This window comes from Sprattus sprattus (assembly GCF_963457725.1).
Source record: "Sprattus sprattus genome assembly, chromosome: 18".
Classification (NCBI taxonomy): domain Eukaryota; kingdom Metazoa; phylum Chordata; class Actinopteri; order Clupeiformes; family Clupeidae; genus Sprattus; species Sprattus sprattus.
The window spans coordinates 21988358-22003554 of NC_137916.1; the positions used below are offsets into that span (position 1 = coordinate 21988358).

General features: G+C 41.7%; 1 protein-coding gene across 2 annotated transcripts; it reads left to right on the forward strand.

Annotated features, from left to right (window-relative positions):
- The first annotated feature begins 1201 nt into the window (after positions 1-1201).
- emc10 (ER membrane protein complex subunit 10) lies at positions 1202-5787 on the forward strand. Of its 2 annotated transcripts, XM_080856021.1 has the most exons (8): positions 1202-1310; positions 1671-1728; positions 1838-1950; positions 2141-2254; positions 2377-2561; positions 2932-3025; positions 3795-3897; positions 5508-5608. In XM_080856021.1, exons 1-7 carry the CDS (start codon positions 1212-1214, stop codon positions 3879-3881), a joined length of 750 nt encoding a protein of 249 aa, XP_080712147.1. In that variant the 5' UTR covers positions 1202-1211; the 3' UTR covers positions 3882-3897; positions 5508-5608. The 2 variants fall into 2 exon arrangements, with proteins under 2 accessions (XP_080712147.1, XP_080712146.1); XM_080856020.1 differs by lacking the exon at positions 3795-3897 and having other exon boundaries at positions 5508-5787.
- Positions 5788-15197: the final 9410 nt, after the last annotated feature.

Here is a 15197-nt window from a genome sequence, read left to right on the forward strand (position 1 = left end):
ATCATTTTTATTTTATTTTAATGATCTTATCAACATGGAAGTGAATTGGCTTGCTTTATGCAATGTTTTATTTATTTATTTTTAACAACATTGCCAAACAGGGCGGTACAAAATAAAATTACAAAGTGCACATTTCAGATAAACAAGGACTCAGCCTATAGTGCAGTTAAACCATGGCTTAATATTTTCTTTTTTTCAATGAACCGTAACAGTAAGGTTACCAATAAAAGGTAAGCCTATTTCTTCTGTGCTTTCAGCCAGCTGCATGTTGACATTTTCAGACAGCAGTGACGCTCGCTTCTTTTGCACAACACAACTTTTAAAGGTAAACATTCTATTCAGAAGTGTTTAAGCCTACTGCACAGCGAGGCCAAAAAGAACGTTAATCTAAAAAATAAAAAAATAAACGTTTTTTTTATTTATTTTATTGTTTTAACAACGCGTTAATCGCGGCATAAAAAATTGACGGCGTTAAAATGTGTTTGCGTTAACGCCGTTAATAACGCGTTAAACTGACAGCACTAATATATATATATATTTACAATTTGTTTTCCTAAAATGTTTTGTTATAATTTCTTTCTTTTATTTCCATATCTCTCTGTTATGCCCTGCCAAGTGACAACAGATGAAAACTAGCTAGCCTAGCTAATTCCGGTGCATTTACATTTTATGGGAATTGTTTATCAATGTACACTGTCCCTTTTCAAATAAACGCATAAATAAATTAAAATAATAATATAACGTGATATTAAGGGGTTAGAAAAACTATATCTCTCTAGTTTTATTTTCTGTCTTATGTTATGCATTTAATGTATTGTATTTTTTTTATCTTAAATCTTTATGCACGCTATCCCTGTTTTTATGTGCTTTTTATTTTATTGTATGCACTCTATCCTAGTTTTTATGTTTATGTTTATTGTATGTCTATTTATATGTGGATCACTGTGCATGAAATTTCTTTGTGCACTTAAGTACTTTGCTGTTAGGCCCTTTGAGCTGCATTGTTTTGTATGAAAGGTGCTAAAGTGTATTATTATTATTATTATTATTATTATTATTATTATTGATGTAGGTACAGCTCCTAGGCTGTTTGTCCTCACGTTTGGTATTACGTGACCTACAACGTAAACACGCTGGTTTGTAGTTTTTCTTCTTCTTTTGTAGTTTTGTATTTCTGCTTATCTCCTTCCTGCACCACTACGCCAAACAAAATGGCCTCGTGGATACCACCACACATTTCTCTGTCTGTTCTGTCAACAATTATATTGCTATTTTGGACAGAATATGCAAACTGCAATCTCGGTAGAAGAGTAAGTTAAATAATGAATGCAGGTATCCTTGATCATGCAGACGTTCGTTTTGCTAAATAGCTGCATTTGATGTTCCTGTAATTTACCTCCAAGCTAGCTATTCAGCTAACAGCATAATCTGTAATATCTAACGCGAATTATGCCAGTTGGACGCAATAGGGCCATTTTAAACCGAACTTTTAAACATAAGACGTTTTTTAAAAAGAAAAACGTCCTTAAGTTTAGTTTTGTTGAAGTCATGTAACTGTCAGGTGTGGTGTACGTTTTGTCGGTCGCTGGTGATAGCGTAGTTTGGTACGTCTCGTTGAGCATACTCTTGAATGATCCCTAATTGTAAACCCAAATGTGTTTTGCCCATAGACAAGTGATGCTTTGGATACGGACTTCTCTGTGCCCCTCGAGCATTCTTTTGAAATAGGTGAGTCTGTCGAAGTCATTGTAAACAGTAAAAGCGAGTGTCGACATAAACGAAGCTACAATGGCCAGTGTATTGGTACATTAGCATCAAATCTCTTTCTCCTACTCAGATGATATGCCAAGGTTTCGGCGGCGTGGCTCACTAGAGTTGCGACCTGGGAGAGAGACTGGCGTCACCATTTCCCAGAGTCATCTTTCAGAGGAGGACAGGAACATGCTGAAGGTGAGAGACGGATAGGTGTAGGTATTTGGATTGGTGGTTACAGGTCACTACTGTGTTTTTTTTTTTTTACACATTTGTGAAAATGTGTAACCCTGAAATCTATACATGGTTTAAAAGGTTGAAACAGAGAATGCACAGAAGTACTAGGGAAAAAAACACTTTTGACTTTTGATTTCTCTCTGTGATGTAGGAAGTTGCTGCTGTGGATGGTCTCTACAGAATCCGAGTTCCCCGAGTGGCTTTACAAGTAGACAGACAGACAGAGAAGCAGACAGATGGCTACCTCACAGCTTTTGTGAGAGCGGTATGTTTTCTTTTCCAATGGTAACAATAACAACAAAAACAAACTGTAGGTAATGCCTTCTTTTGTGTTACAATATCCTCTTCATGATAGTATGTGGACATATTTTCCCTTTTTTTCCACAGTGTGCTTTGGTGGAGTCTCACCTGAGTGATGTCATCACCCTCCACACTGATGTCACTGGCTACCTCATTGGTGTCTCCATAGTGACCTTACCTGGGTCTTGTCAAGGAGTTGAGGTGGAGGACGAGGTCGACCTGGAGTCTTTTAACACCACACTGAGTGTCATGGGTCCAGTCAACGCTCCCACGTAAGTCAGCACATTCTCTGACACTTCTAGCTTTTCTTTAAGGTTGCAAGGACAAATTAACACAGACAAAATCCTAGTATGTTACATCTATTATATGTATGTTACATGTAATATACATCTGTAACATCATCGATGTACATGTTATAATTTGGTAAACTTAAATTTAAAACTACAACATCACATGTTCCAGAGTGCAGAACAAGTCTGTAAATATTGTGGATAGCAAACACATAAGAGATAGAAATGTATGTCCAGATCTATAAGAAAAACATGAATGCACAGCTCTTTGATTGGTGACCTGCAATCATTGTTGCATATTTCTTGGTCTGTGATTGGCTGGCTGGCTTTGACCTCTATATCGCTGTTTTAGGCCAGAGACTGCGTTGTTTATTGAGAGGATGGAGATGGAAATGGAGAAGAAAGTGAAGAATCCACAGGAGCAAAAGTCCTTTTTTGCCAAATATGTAAGTGTGCATGCCCTCCAGTTATATCTAGAATGACACACATGTTTACATTATTTACAGTTTCAGATGCTGCAGCTAGGCAAGATTTAGCAAAAGCCCCATATAATTTAGCTTATTGACTGAATGGAAAATTAAAAAAAAACGATTCGTTCTTCCAAAACAATAATTTTCTTCCCCTGAATTTAGATGAAATATTGGTCTTAATGCGCTTAATACATCCATTGAGGAACAAATGTGACTTGAAAAATAGACTGATCTAGGTTGTCTTCATCATTTCCCTCATCCACGAGGAGTGTTTTGGCTTGTGTTGAGTGTTCTTGTTGAATGCACTGTCTTTCATTCTTCTCCCTGTTTGGTTCATTCTGTACATGTCTGTTTCCTCTGCCACTGTGTTACGTCTTTGATCTAGCCTATGCAACCATTTTTTTTCACAATGTTTTGCGCCGCATTTTTTCCGTCCTTCGACTGTACTACGATTTTGACACAGATTTCAGTCCTACGATTTTGACACTGATGTCCTGTTTGAGTGCAATTTTTATCCTATCTGTGCACCTTAACATTCTATAGATTGTGTATCACCCTATATGTGGATAGTATCCTGTGTAAACTCTATGGAATGTAAGCTTCCCTGTGCCGTGACTGTGTGTTTTCCTTGCCCCTGTTGCGTAGTCTGTTGTCTTCGTGCTAGACTGTGTTTGCTGACTGAGAGCTCCGACTGTGCCGTGCTGTGCTTTGTGTTGACTCTGTGCTGGTCTGTGCTGTGTTCCAGTGGTATTTGATTCTGGGCGGTGCAGTGTTCCTCATGGCCACCAGTTCGGCACAGCCCCCAGCAGGGGGCGACAGAGAGCAGAGCTGATTCCCATTCATTTCAAGTACTGGTCTCACCTTGGCTCACTTCAGTTCCTCGCACTCTGTGTTCACATTCATGCTGACACTGTCCACGTGCCACTGTCACCATCCTCACCCAGTCACTGCGTGTTTGTGTGTATATATGTGTGTGTGTGTGTGTGTCCGTTTGAGTGAGTGAGTGAATAAGAGTCTATTAAGTTGCTTGCCCTTGCTTTGCTTGTCTATTTGTGGTCTGTGGTCATACTGCCATGCAGAAGGTTTTGGATCAAGCCATACATACAAGCCTAAGCTTATCAAAATACTATATGAATGCAAATTTGTCATTTATAATCTTGTATGTATGGCATTGCAGTGTGACCCAGCGCTCGGTCAGTGTCTCAGCCTTTCACTCTTTTCCCCACCTCTTTCTCCCTGTCCCTCTTCTTCCTGTCTGTCTGAAGTGGCTTTGAGAGGGACCGGGGGAGTCATTCTGTTATGTATGTGGGAATCACCAATCAGTTAATGAAGCCATTAGAGACCATGCTGCATCTAATCCCCAATCAGTGACACCCGGCATATCCTTCACCCACTAAGCCCCCTTTCAGATGGGCCGGATGGCACCGCTTGGAGGGGGGGGGGGGGGGGGAGTTATGGGTGCCCTTGTGTCATCCCAGGTGCCAGCCTGAACCACTGAAAGGAAGCATGCCAACTAAGCCTGCTATTTACGATCATAATTAGGGAATATTTCAAGACAATAGTGTCCAAGCTTCTTCTGACATTTCATGTTTATCTATATCAAAGAAGGAATGTTGTTTCTACTACATCACTTTGTGCTGATGGAAAATGAGATGCACCATTATTTATGGTACAGCTTTATGTAGTCTTTCAGCCTTATACAAGACAGAAAATAGTTGTCTTAGAAAAACTGCATAAGGAAATTTGAAGGGGGGGGGGGAAAAACATATTTTGGTGTGGAGTGGTGTTTTGGTGTCACCACTGCTGGGGAGCATTTTGTGTTTCCTCCCTTCAGAGTGGGCTTATTGGGGACAACTTCACTTGCTTCCTCAGCTGGTTGTGTGTACAAGAGAACCACAGCACTGCCAACCTCCAGCAGTTTGTGTTTGTGTTTGTGTTCTCCACGGTGATGTGAGTCTCTTAGTGCACCTCAGGTTTGATGCACAGGCTAGTAGATCAGGCTGGTGGATTGGCCGTTCTAAAGGGCGCTTTTGAAATTTGATTGGGTACGTCACCAACTTGGAGAGCCCGGACGATGCTGGGATCACCTATGATTGGATGACTTCTCCAGTAATGACCAGCTACAGCAGCAACAGCCTCTAGAGTCATCTCTTTTCTCTCTGTCTTTTTCTTTCTTGCAACAACCTGATCTAACCAGGGTAACACTGAGGCATTGCACTGAAGCACACCTGATGACACACCTGGCTAATCTCATACTTACTTTTTCTTCCCCTCTTCCTCTCCTTTTTCTCAATATCTATTTTTTTTCCATCTCTCCTTCTCCCTTTCATTCATCCAAACTTAATCTTTGTCTCTTTCCCTCTGACTCCTTTTTCTGTCTGTCCACCTATCCATCACACTCTCTCTCTCTTCTCTCTCTCTCTCCCCCCTGTCCCTCTCTGTTTTTCTTTCTCTGCAGTGGATGTACATTGTTCCCCTCGTCCTCTTCCTCATGATGTCCGGTGCACAAGACCAGTCTGGGGGCGGGGCTGGCGGCGGAACAGCCAATGGAGGTGGCCGATGATCGGCATGTCAATGTGACATGCATGAGTGGACGCCTTCCTGTTGTGTGTATATAATGCTGAATGAATGATAACTGATAGCTAAATTAACTTAAATTAAATGTGCACTCACACAAGACCATGGTCTCCTGCTAAGATTTGAATTGTACTGCATTTTTATTACGGAGGTTACTAATGAAAGGAATTAAACTCCTCTTAAAGTATGTGTGAGGTCATGTCATTTATAAAAAAGTTTTTTATTGCCACATAACTCACTTAAAGCGAGAAAGGGAGTTACTGAAATGAGCTTAAGAGGAAGTTGCGGTATGCCATTAGTGTAAAGAAACGAAGCGGATGTATTTTCTTCATTTAGGTCATCTATCTGGTTAATTCTCCCACTCCTCTACAGCTCCTGTGCCACCTTTACCCTTCTTCCCTCTACTGCACTGACAAAAACTGACATTTTGTTTCAACACGTACCAGGACGGACTTGTGGGAATAAAGCTGAGTTTGTGATGGCAGGGAGTCAACCTAACAATGCCTACCGCACAGAGAGGAAGCGATAACAGGAATAACACGACAGTCTAAATTAGAATTCCTCAGTAATCTGATCCTATCATTTGACTGTAAACACAGATGAGTTCCTCATGTGCACATAACTACTGTATGTCTTATGGAAAATGGCAAACGGCAGAGGATTCCCTGCTTCATGAGTTTGATCAGAAGAATTATCTTAGTTAAGCATGAGAAAAGGAATAATAATATATATGAACTAATGCATGCAGAAAGTCTCAGCTGGCACAACTGTTTCCCTGTGTGCCTTTAGCTTTGGAAACTAGCGTGGTGATGATGGTAGGGAAAGAGATGACATATTCCTGTCATTGCTTAATTGCATCGCTCACAGAATGTTCTGGGCAACGTGTTCAGCATGGTGCTCCGAAATGTTCTATCTTTGTACGTCACCTGCCAGTCAATCTCTCAGCTCATCTTGTCTGTTTGTCTTTGCAATCCCAGTAGGCCCTTGTAATGTAACCCCTGATCATCAGGGAAGCTCCAGCCACCAGTGGTCTGTCTCGCGCTAAAGCTCAGCCTTGGGGCCCCAGCTTTGGCAAGAGACTTGTAATGGTCCCTGAACAGAAAGGAACATGTCAGTCTTTCCTCCACTATCCCTGTCATTTCTCTTCCTTTTCTGAAAATAAGAAAGCGAAGTGAGGCAACAGCTGAGGGTAAGAAGAGAGCTGAATGGAGAGGAGAGAATGAGTGACAGGTTCATCAGTTTGTAAAGAGATACATGGAGAGATACAGCGGCATGTCTGGCTAGGGGGAGGTGCGGCTGAAGGGGACGACCAGCATACATAGCTACAAAGCGTGTAATTAGTGTAAACAACTTTAGGGAGTTGACTGTTGAATGCTAACGGTTACAACAACCAGAACAGCATCTGGGCCTGATCTCAAAAAGGATTGCCATGCCAGGATCAGCTACTGCGTAGGCACACGCCTGTCATGTGCTGCAGACATATCTGAATAGTTCAGCTTAGCGAGAGTAAATACAGCCCAAAGCTTTCCTGTCGGGAGGCTGTTTACCACTCTCCAGGAGGGCAGGATTGGGCAACTTCTCCCCCTTTCTCTGCAAACAGGCCCTGTCAGAGCAGGCCTATCAACACTGAGCCTGACTAATGCCCCGATACCGAGAAGCCAGGAAAAGCTGATACCGAGACAGAGGAAGGCTGGGGCCGTCAAGAATTCCGCCTAATGCTGCTGTCACACACAAGGACACGTGGCTGGATTAGCCTTTTCTGGCTGTATATGAGAGAGAGAACCATGGGAAGACCATTTGAGTCAGTAACATGCAATCTTTAAAACCGATGAACTAGGTGAGAAAGTATAACATCTTGTGCATTCTATCACGTGGGTATATCCGCAGATCTTTCAGACCCTCTTCATTTTTCATAAGTTTTGATATACTGATTTTACTGAAGAATTTAATTCCTCCCCATGTTGCTGATGTCAAAAATACTATTTCAGTTGTTTGCATGAAGAAGAACAGAAGAGGATGCTGTTTTCTGAAGTGTATTCATTTTATTACAAGTGAATAAAACAAAGAAAGTGATATGACTGTGCTTTACAAGCAGTATTTCAACTGACATCGAAACACTAGATACCAACCTGCTAGCGTGATTCACCAGAACAGAAAAAGCCTATACTACTGGTGACTCGAACCCAAGTTAAGGTTCCTCTCCCCACTGTCCAGTGCCTATCATGACATCAATTGTGATGTAGATTGATGTTTGTATTAATTTTCCCACAACGACCTCTCCAAACGTGCTTGATTTGTTAGATATCAGAAAGGTTTATAGCTGTTTGTGTACATTGTACTTAGCTACCATCTCTTTATAAAATCATCAGCAGACAATAGATCTACTTTCATATCAGCCATCACTCAAGTTGCAGGTCTGTATGATGAAAGCCCTGATAAGGCTGAGGGGAAACTTTATTCCCTGTGCCAGAAACGAAAGACCTACAGGACATCCACTACACAAGAGAGATAAAAGGCTACACAGATGGTGGCAAAGGACAGAAGAAGGAGAGGACAGAATGACAAATTCAGTTAGTGAACAGAAGAGTGTTGAAGACCAGGAAAATGGCTGAGAAGAAAGAGACTGAGTCATACAGGAAAGGACAGCCGTTCAGAGGAGTACGGAAAATGGCGTCGCAGATGAGAGCTGAATGCAACGTGCTCCCATAAATCTCTACCTCTCTGTTCCTGTCACTTGAAGACCAACTGTGTTGCCATGACAGCAAGCGCCTACCAGGGCTTCAGTGCCTCAGATGCTTAGTGATTTGTAGTGTGTCTGCATTCTGAACAAAACAGGGTTTAATTCCTGCTAAGTTGAACTCCTGATATTGACCATGACCTCTCCGGCATTCATTCTCATTAGCTTGCAGCTCTTAAATAAGCATAGCGATTGGTTGGATGTGTGTAAAGGGTGTTATTTTCAGGTCTTGCACTCTGTGGGCACTCTCAAAGATGTATGTTATTGTTTATTCAGGCAGAAATACGCACACACCTACACCTACATTCACACACACTGAAACATAAAATACATACAGACATAATAGTCCTTACAACATGAATGACTTCTACACTGGGGCATTTCTACAAAGCTTACAAGGCTTTGTAAATATCCCATAATGGAAGCAGTAGAGCTATAGGGTAATGCAACATGTCATGCATATGTGATATATATGTTCCATACAATCATGGATACAAACATGGATACATTTTGTAGCCGGGTGCAAAAGGCTCACAGGTTCTTGGTTGAGGCGCTATCCGCTCACAGTGAATTTATTAGTGGTTGACAGTGCTAAACATATCTGGGCTTCTGAAGGCCTGCGTTAAATACACAGATGTGCCCCATTAAAATTCCCACTCGGTAATAATTTAAGGTAGCACGTCTCCAAAGAATGTAGACCGGGCAGGGGCGTACAGTAGGTCAATGAGGAAGCAGGTCAGGATGATAATTGTCGTTACAAGTGGTAAACACAAAAGCAGCCAAAAGCAGCCATGCCGGTCCATTCCACGACTCTTTATAGTGTCGTCTGTGGATTTACAGAATAATGTCTCTCTTTTGAGTACACCTCAGGAGCAGTTAAACACCTTTACCTGCACCTCTTGCTGTTCTCCACATTATCCTTCCTATTCATTCTAACAACGAAATGTCAAATACATGAAAAGTAGGGCAAAAACACATACTGTATGGGACAAAACGTACAGCACATCAAATAAATGCTGAAGGACAGAGGGCTAAGTAAGGGGACAGAGAGGGCTGGCATCCTCCAGGGCTGTCCCCTTTGACAGTGTCAGGGTGTAAGAGTGCTGTGATGGCATCACTGAAATGTGCTGAACCCCCGCCACCAGATGCACTGCGTGTTTTTTCCCCTGTATAACCTGCCCTGCTTTTCATGCAATATAACGTTGGCACGATGGTTATTTGGACCACGGTCATAAATAGTGACCTAGATTAAATGATGAAAGGATCCATGAGTCGCGTGATTTAACTTCACCTTTTTATGTCTTGCATCAGCTACACTCTTATTAAGTCCCTACACTGAGCGCAATTAAATCAACCAAGGTTGTGCCAAAAGGCTCTACATACTAGAAAAGTTATTAAACAATGATAAATGTACACAATAATGTAATAAATAATTATGATAATCTAAGCTAATAAACAATTACCTATTTACCAATTACCTCTCTATCTATCTAAATGTATATACTGTATATACAGTATATAACATCTTTATATTAACTATACATCTTTCAACATTGAATAATCACAGGCAAAATAAACTCACCATTTCATAAGCTCTACTACCACTGAAACATTTGTTTCCCTGGTGCCTCAAATGTTGAGCTATTAGTCTTCTCATGCATGTATGTGTGTTGTAACATAACTTCAGCACTTGCCTCCATCCATCCACTTCCTTTTGAAGGAACTCTTGAGTTACCAGAGTCTCAGGTGACAGGATCAAGGCCATGGTCACCATAACGTCACCCCTAACCCTCAAGTTCAAACCCCCCACCCCCCACTCCAGACACACATATACCCACTTGCCTCCAAAGCCTTCAACTCATCCTCCTCCCGCCGCTTTAGTCCCAGGGCAGCATAAGAGAGTAGCAGCAGAGAATTCGTCTTTTGAGACCCATCTCTCATCACCATGCCCAGCAGTAACGGCACCGCGAACGGAATCATGTCCGAGCCCAAGAAAACAGGTAAGTGCTCACCTGGGCACAAGCACAGCTCTGCTGCCCGTGGGCTCTCAGCCATGTTCATTGCATGTTACATTTCATTTGTGTGGAATTTAATGCTATCATCACAGATCAGTCCATTAAAGGCATGGATGGACCACAGCTAATTTGCCTTTTAAATGATTGTTGAGAGACTAATTTAATGTTGCTTTGTTATGAGAAATAATAAGTACTTCTCAGTTGGTTATAATATTCATTATTTGCATCTGTGGGTAACATCATATTGTTAGTAAATTAGTTAAAAGGCATAGGTAATTGTCACCTGTAGCTGCAGTTCATCAATTTTATAGATGTATTTAATTTAGAGACTGTCTGTGGTGCTCTTATGCAAAATTCCATTTTTATCCCATATCACTAGAAAAATGCACATGGTCTCGTCTAACCATAATATTTATATATTATTTAAATATGTAGTTGCTTCTGGCATTAAATAAACTATTTTACAAATCTATTAAAATTACAGAAGTTATTTGGTGTTCTTATGTGATATTCCATCTCAATCTCATATTACTAGAAAATATACATAAATCATAATGCAGTGGGATTTTAATCTCTTCACACATTGATTTATGAGTATGTGAAGTATCATGTGATAGTTTTGTGTTACCATAAAAGGCAATTATTTGTTTGTTCAACTGTCATACTAGATATCTATTTCTTCGTCCTGATAGCTGAAATAAGATCTTGATGGAGGGTGAGGAGAGTGTGTGTGTGTGTGTGTGTGTGTGTGTGTGTGTGTGTGTGTGTGTGTGTGTGTGTGTGTGTGTGTGTGTGTGTGTGTGTGTGTGTGTGTGTGTGTGTGTGTGTGTGTGCAAAGTCAGTTACTCTAAATCACCACAAAGAACTCTTTGAGATGAAAGTTAGACTATGACGCCACCCTAGCACCGCCTAAGATAGTGGTTGTGCAAATTCTACACATAGCGCTGATACCCACTGCCATGTTTGTCAAACTCTAGCCATGACAAACCGTTTCAGGGTCGCATCTGAACAGACCTCTGACTGACTGCCTGAACTAAGGGCACCCTGCTCATAGTCTGCATGACTGTCTCTACCCTGCCTGTCATTGCGATCTATCTTTTCTTCTTCTGAGAGAGCGGGGGGAGCTAAAGGTGGTAGGAATCCGATAATAGTCATATAGGTCTCTTCATATGGTGAGCATGCTCTGTTCCAAATCATACATTACAGGTAATCATTCTGTGATCACTCCCTCCCACTCCTTCTGTCATTGTCTATTTATCTCCATGTGTTATTTGTATTGCTCGTTGAAATGTTTATTATGTAAGCCAGCATGGAGACTTTTTGACACAGAATCAAAATCATTTTTATTCTGGTTATGTCCTATTAATCAACATTTACATACATCACACGGCACAAATTTAGACAATATAGTCAGACTCCCTCCTTATTTGGAGGGGTTAAGACAAATGAAAAATAGGCTGTGAAAAAATACTTCACCATGCCAAGAAAGTTAATCTCTGGTGCCACATGCTAGTATTTTACCAATCCATACTCCTCTATATTCCCTCTGTATTCCATAAAATTGGGAGGAATTCTTATCAGAGTCAATATGTCTACTACCATACACATGCACCTACGTACCAACTCCATACACATAAACGGAGGTTCTCAATGGATTAACATTTCCGAGAGTGAAGAGAACTTGCGTGACAGTCCGTGAACTAGCAGGAAATTGCATTCAGCATGCCTGGTCACATGCTTCGCCATACATTCAGAGAGATCCTCTATCTGACTGAAAGTGCATATGTCTGTAGGAGCTTACTGGCCAGCTCTACTACACAACATCTATATTATGAGAATGTAATGTTATAGAGAGAGATTAGATATAAAGACCAGATACATGGCAGATAGACTGAGCAGCAGAAAGAGTCATAGAGAAAAATAGGTGGCTAGAATAAGAGGACAATGATAGATAGATAGAGAGGTAGACAGATAGACATAGTTTGATAGAAATGCATTCTGTTATTAAAGGAGGAATATTTATGATGTGTTTAATGGGCGCATCAGTGATGGTTGGTATAAAGTTGCATCGTGCTATTCATGTTTCTGTGGCTGTCGCACACCGTGCCAAACATCTTTCTACATGTCACCCTGTTCCAGCGCTCTGCTGCTCATTAATCATCTCAACGATCCACTCAATACCCAACCATCCCCCCAGCACCCCCCCCCCCCACCTCCCAGGCATTCATCTCCCCATGGTTGAGCCCCTTGCTCTCTCTCTCTCTCTCTCTCTCTCTCTCTCTCCCCCTCACTCTTTTTCTATCCCTTTTTTCTTCATCGCTATCAACTCCTCCATTCTGCCTTACTGCTTCATCCTGTATTGGGTCTCGTCATGTTATTTGGTGTAAGTGTGTCCTGAGGCAGTGTGGATGGAAGTGTGTCTGTGTGCTAGGATTGCCTGTTGTATCGTTGCTGTTCTTTTGGCAGTGGCCATAATGAGGTGCGAAAAGGTCTAGAGTAATTTAACTCCCTGGCAGTAAATTGTCTGTCTCATATTATTTATGGCCTTTTGATTCCTTAAGGGACAGTACATGGATCACCCAATGACCTTATCTTGATTGCTTATATAGTGATGGCGAAAAATTATGCAGTTGGCATACCATAGAGAAACACATACCAGCACAATTGATCAGAATTTTTTTCACAAGTTCATCAGCCATTAAGTTGTCATGGGCAGCCATTTTGTATGCTCACTGTTGTAGTTAAATTATCATGTTGTAATTCAATTAATCGTCATATTTTCCTGTGGTTTCTCTCAGAGTGGGCTGACCTCACCACCTTCCCCACCCAAACCTCACTTTGCCAACATGGGGAGGGGGGCTCTCTGTTTATTCATCTGTCGTTATGTGATGTGATATTTTTCCAGCCATCTCATGGGCCAGTGACACAGCATGAGGTTTTCTGACACTTCATACCGCAGACAAAAAGGAGGATGCTTGATCTCCCTCCAGCCCCATATATCTATGTGTCACTGGTATCAGTTTGGCACTAAGTACCCAAACCTGATCCAGCCTGACCCATAACTCTACAGGATGTCAGGATAGAATAGGATGGGAAGTGGGGTGTTCATGGGGGTTGGGGGGGGGGGGGGGGGGGCTGTCTGGTATTTGGAGAACATAGAGGTGCTTCTCATCTTTACCCAAAACAAACAGTTTCTTTTTCCACTGAGTCAGGTGGGGTTGTGCGACCCAGGGCAAGTGCCAAAGAGCCCCTGATGTCAACAACACAGCTGTGATGGAGACAGGGGATATCAGAGGGAGACTGATGTTCAGGCTGTGCCACATTAAGACATTCTGTCCTGTAATTCACGTACACGGAGAGGACCCCTGAATGGTTTATGAGACATTATAAGACATTATGAGACAATGACACATTCTGTGCTTGGCAACAGTCCAACTGAGAACAGCCTTACAGAACCAACTCTCCCCGCATATCTGAACCCTACTCTAATATTCACTTCAAATCTCATCTTGTGATAAATGATTTCCTCTCACTGATTGTATCGATTTGTCCTTGTACCATATTTCCCCCTTAAATTTCTCTCCATGCCCTGCATTCTCCAAAGCACATCTCCCCCCCACCCCCGTCTTTGTTGTTCCTTATGCCTCCATCTTTCCGATACCCCATTAATCTCCACGAGTATCTGTATATCTGTGTGAGGTGGATATATGTGCGAGGCTTTGTTTCTGATCCAACTGTAAGCAGAGAGGATTTTAGAGGGAGAGGGAGCTTATCCCAGGATAATGTGTGTGCAAACACACACACACACACACACTCTCACACACACACACACACACACACACACACACACACTCACACACACACACACAGACACACATACTCACATACTCACCCCCTCCTCACTTCTTCTCATACTCCATCCAAGATCATCCTTCATTCTCACAGCACATACAAACCTGGTCTCGCATTGATCCCACAGTGACCCGAGGAGACAGTGGGCGGACTGATAGATTATTATATCAGATTGATTCTGTTGGTTTCAATTTAACAAAACATCCTCTGTGGTAAAGGGTTACACAGTACATCCTATATGTCTAGAAAATACCATAGGTGTACTGCCAGTGTCACTCATTTTCACCAACGCGCCAAGATAAAGGTATACTCACAAATCAAGTACCATTAGTACAGCAGGCAACATCACAATGCCATGCAGGTTTGAATCATAAGAAGGAGCTCCTCTCTCCATATCCTTATCACATTGTTTGCCTAATTGTGCAGGATACTGAATGACATGTCCACAAGTTGACTACTTTTTTAAGGAGGAGTTGACAAGTTGAAACAATCCATTAGGCAATCCTCAAGACAACTACACACAAACACACACACACAGAAAGAGAGAGAGAGAGAGAGAGAGAGAGAGAGAGCGAGCGAGTAAGAGAGAGAGAGAGAGAGAGAGAGAGAGAGAGAGGACAAATACCAAACCAATCTAACCAATTTGCATCTAGTGGATCTTCAACAGAGCACATTTTGTTCCTAATATATAAAATTCAAACAAGCTTATTTACATATACCAAAATACAAGACCCGAGACCAATTTGGATATGATGCTCATTTTCATGCATTCATTTTATTTTTCAATTTGTGATTGTATTCCTGTCTTCTTCTCCTCTACTCTGTCTCTCCCTCTGCCACAATCATTCCCTTTTTAAGTCCATATATGGAAGAACAGTGAAGGGTAGATTAAAAGAAGACATGACGGATGAACTGGCCTGTCAGCAACCATCCTTGCCAACCCTTCCATTTACTGTGCTTAGACTGA

Excerpts from the sequence above, each read along its gene's own strand:
- emc10 (XM_080856020.1), top strand. The coding sequence starts at position 1,212 with ATGGCCTCGTGGATACCACCACACATTTCTCTGTCTGTTCTGTCAACA. Across the intron at positions 1,951-2,140 it reads AGGACAGGAACATGCTGAAG|GAAGTTGCTGCTGTGGATGG; the intron begins GTGAGAGACGGA and ends TCTGTGATGTAG. Across the intron at positions 2,562-2,931 it reads GGTCCAGTCAACGCTCCCAC|GCCAGAGACTGCGTTGTTTA; the intron begins GTAAGTCAGCAC and ends TCGCTGTTTTAG.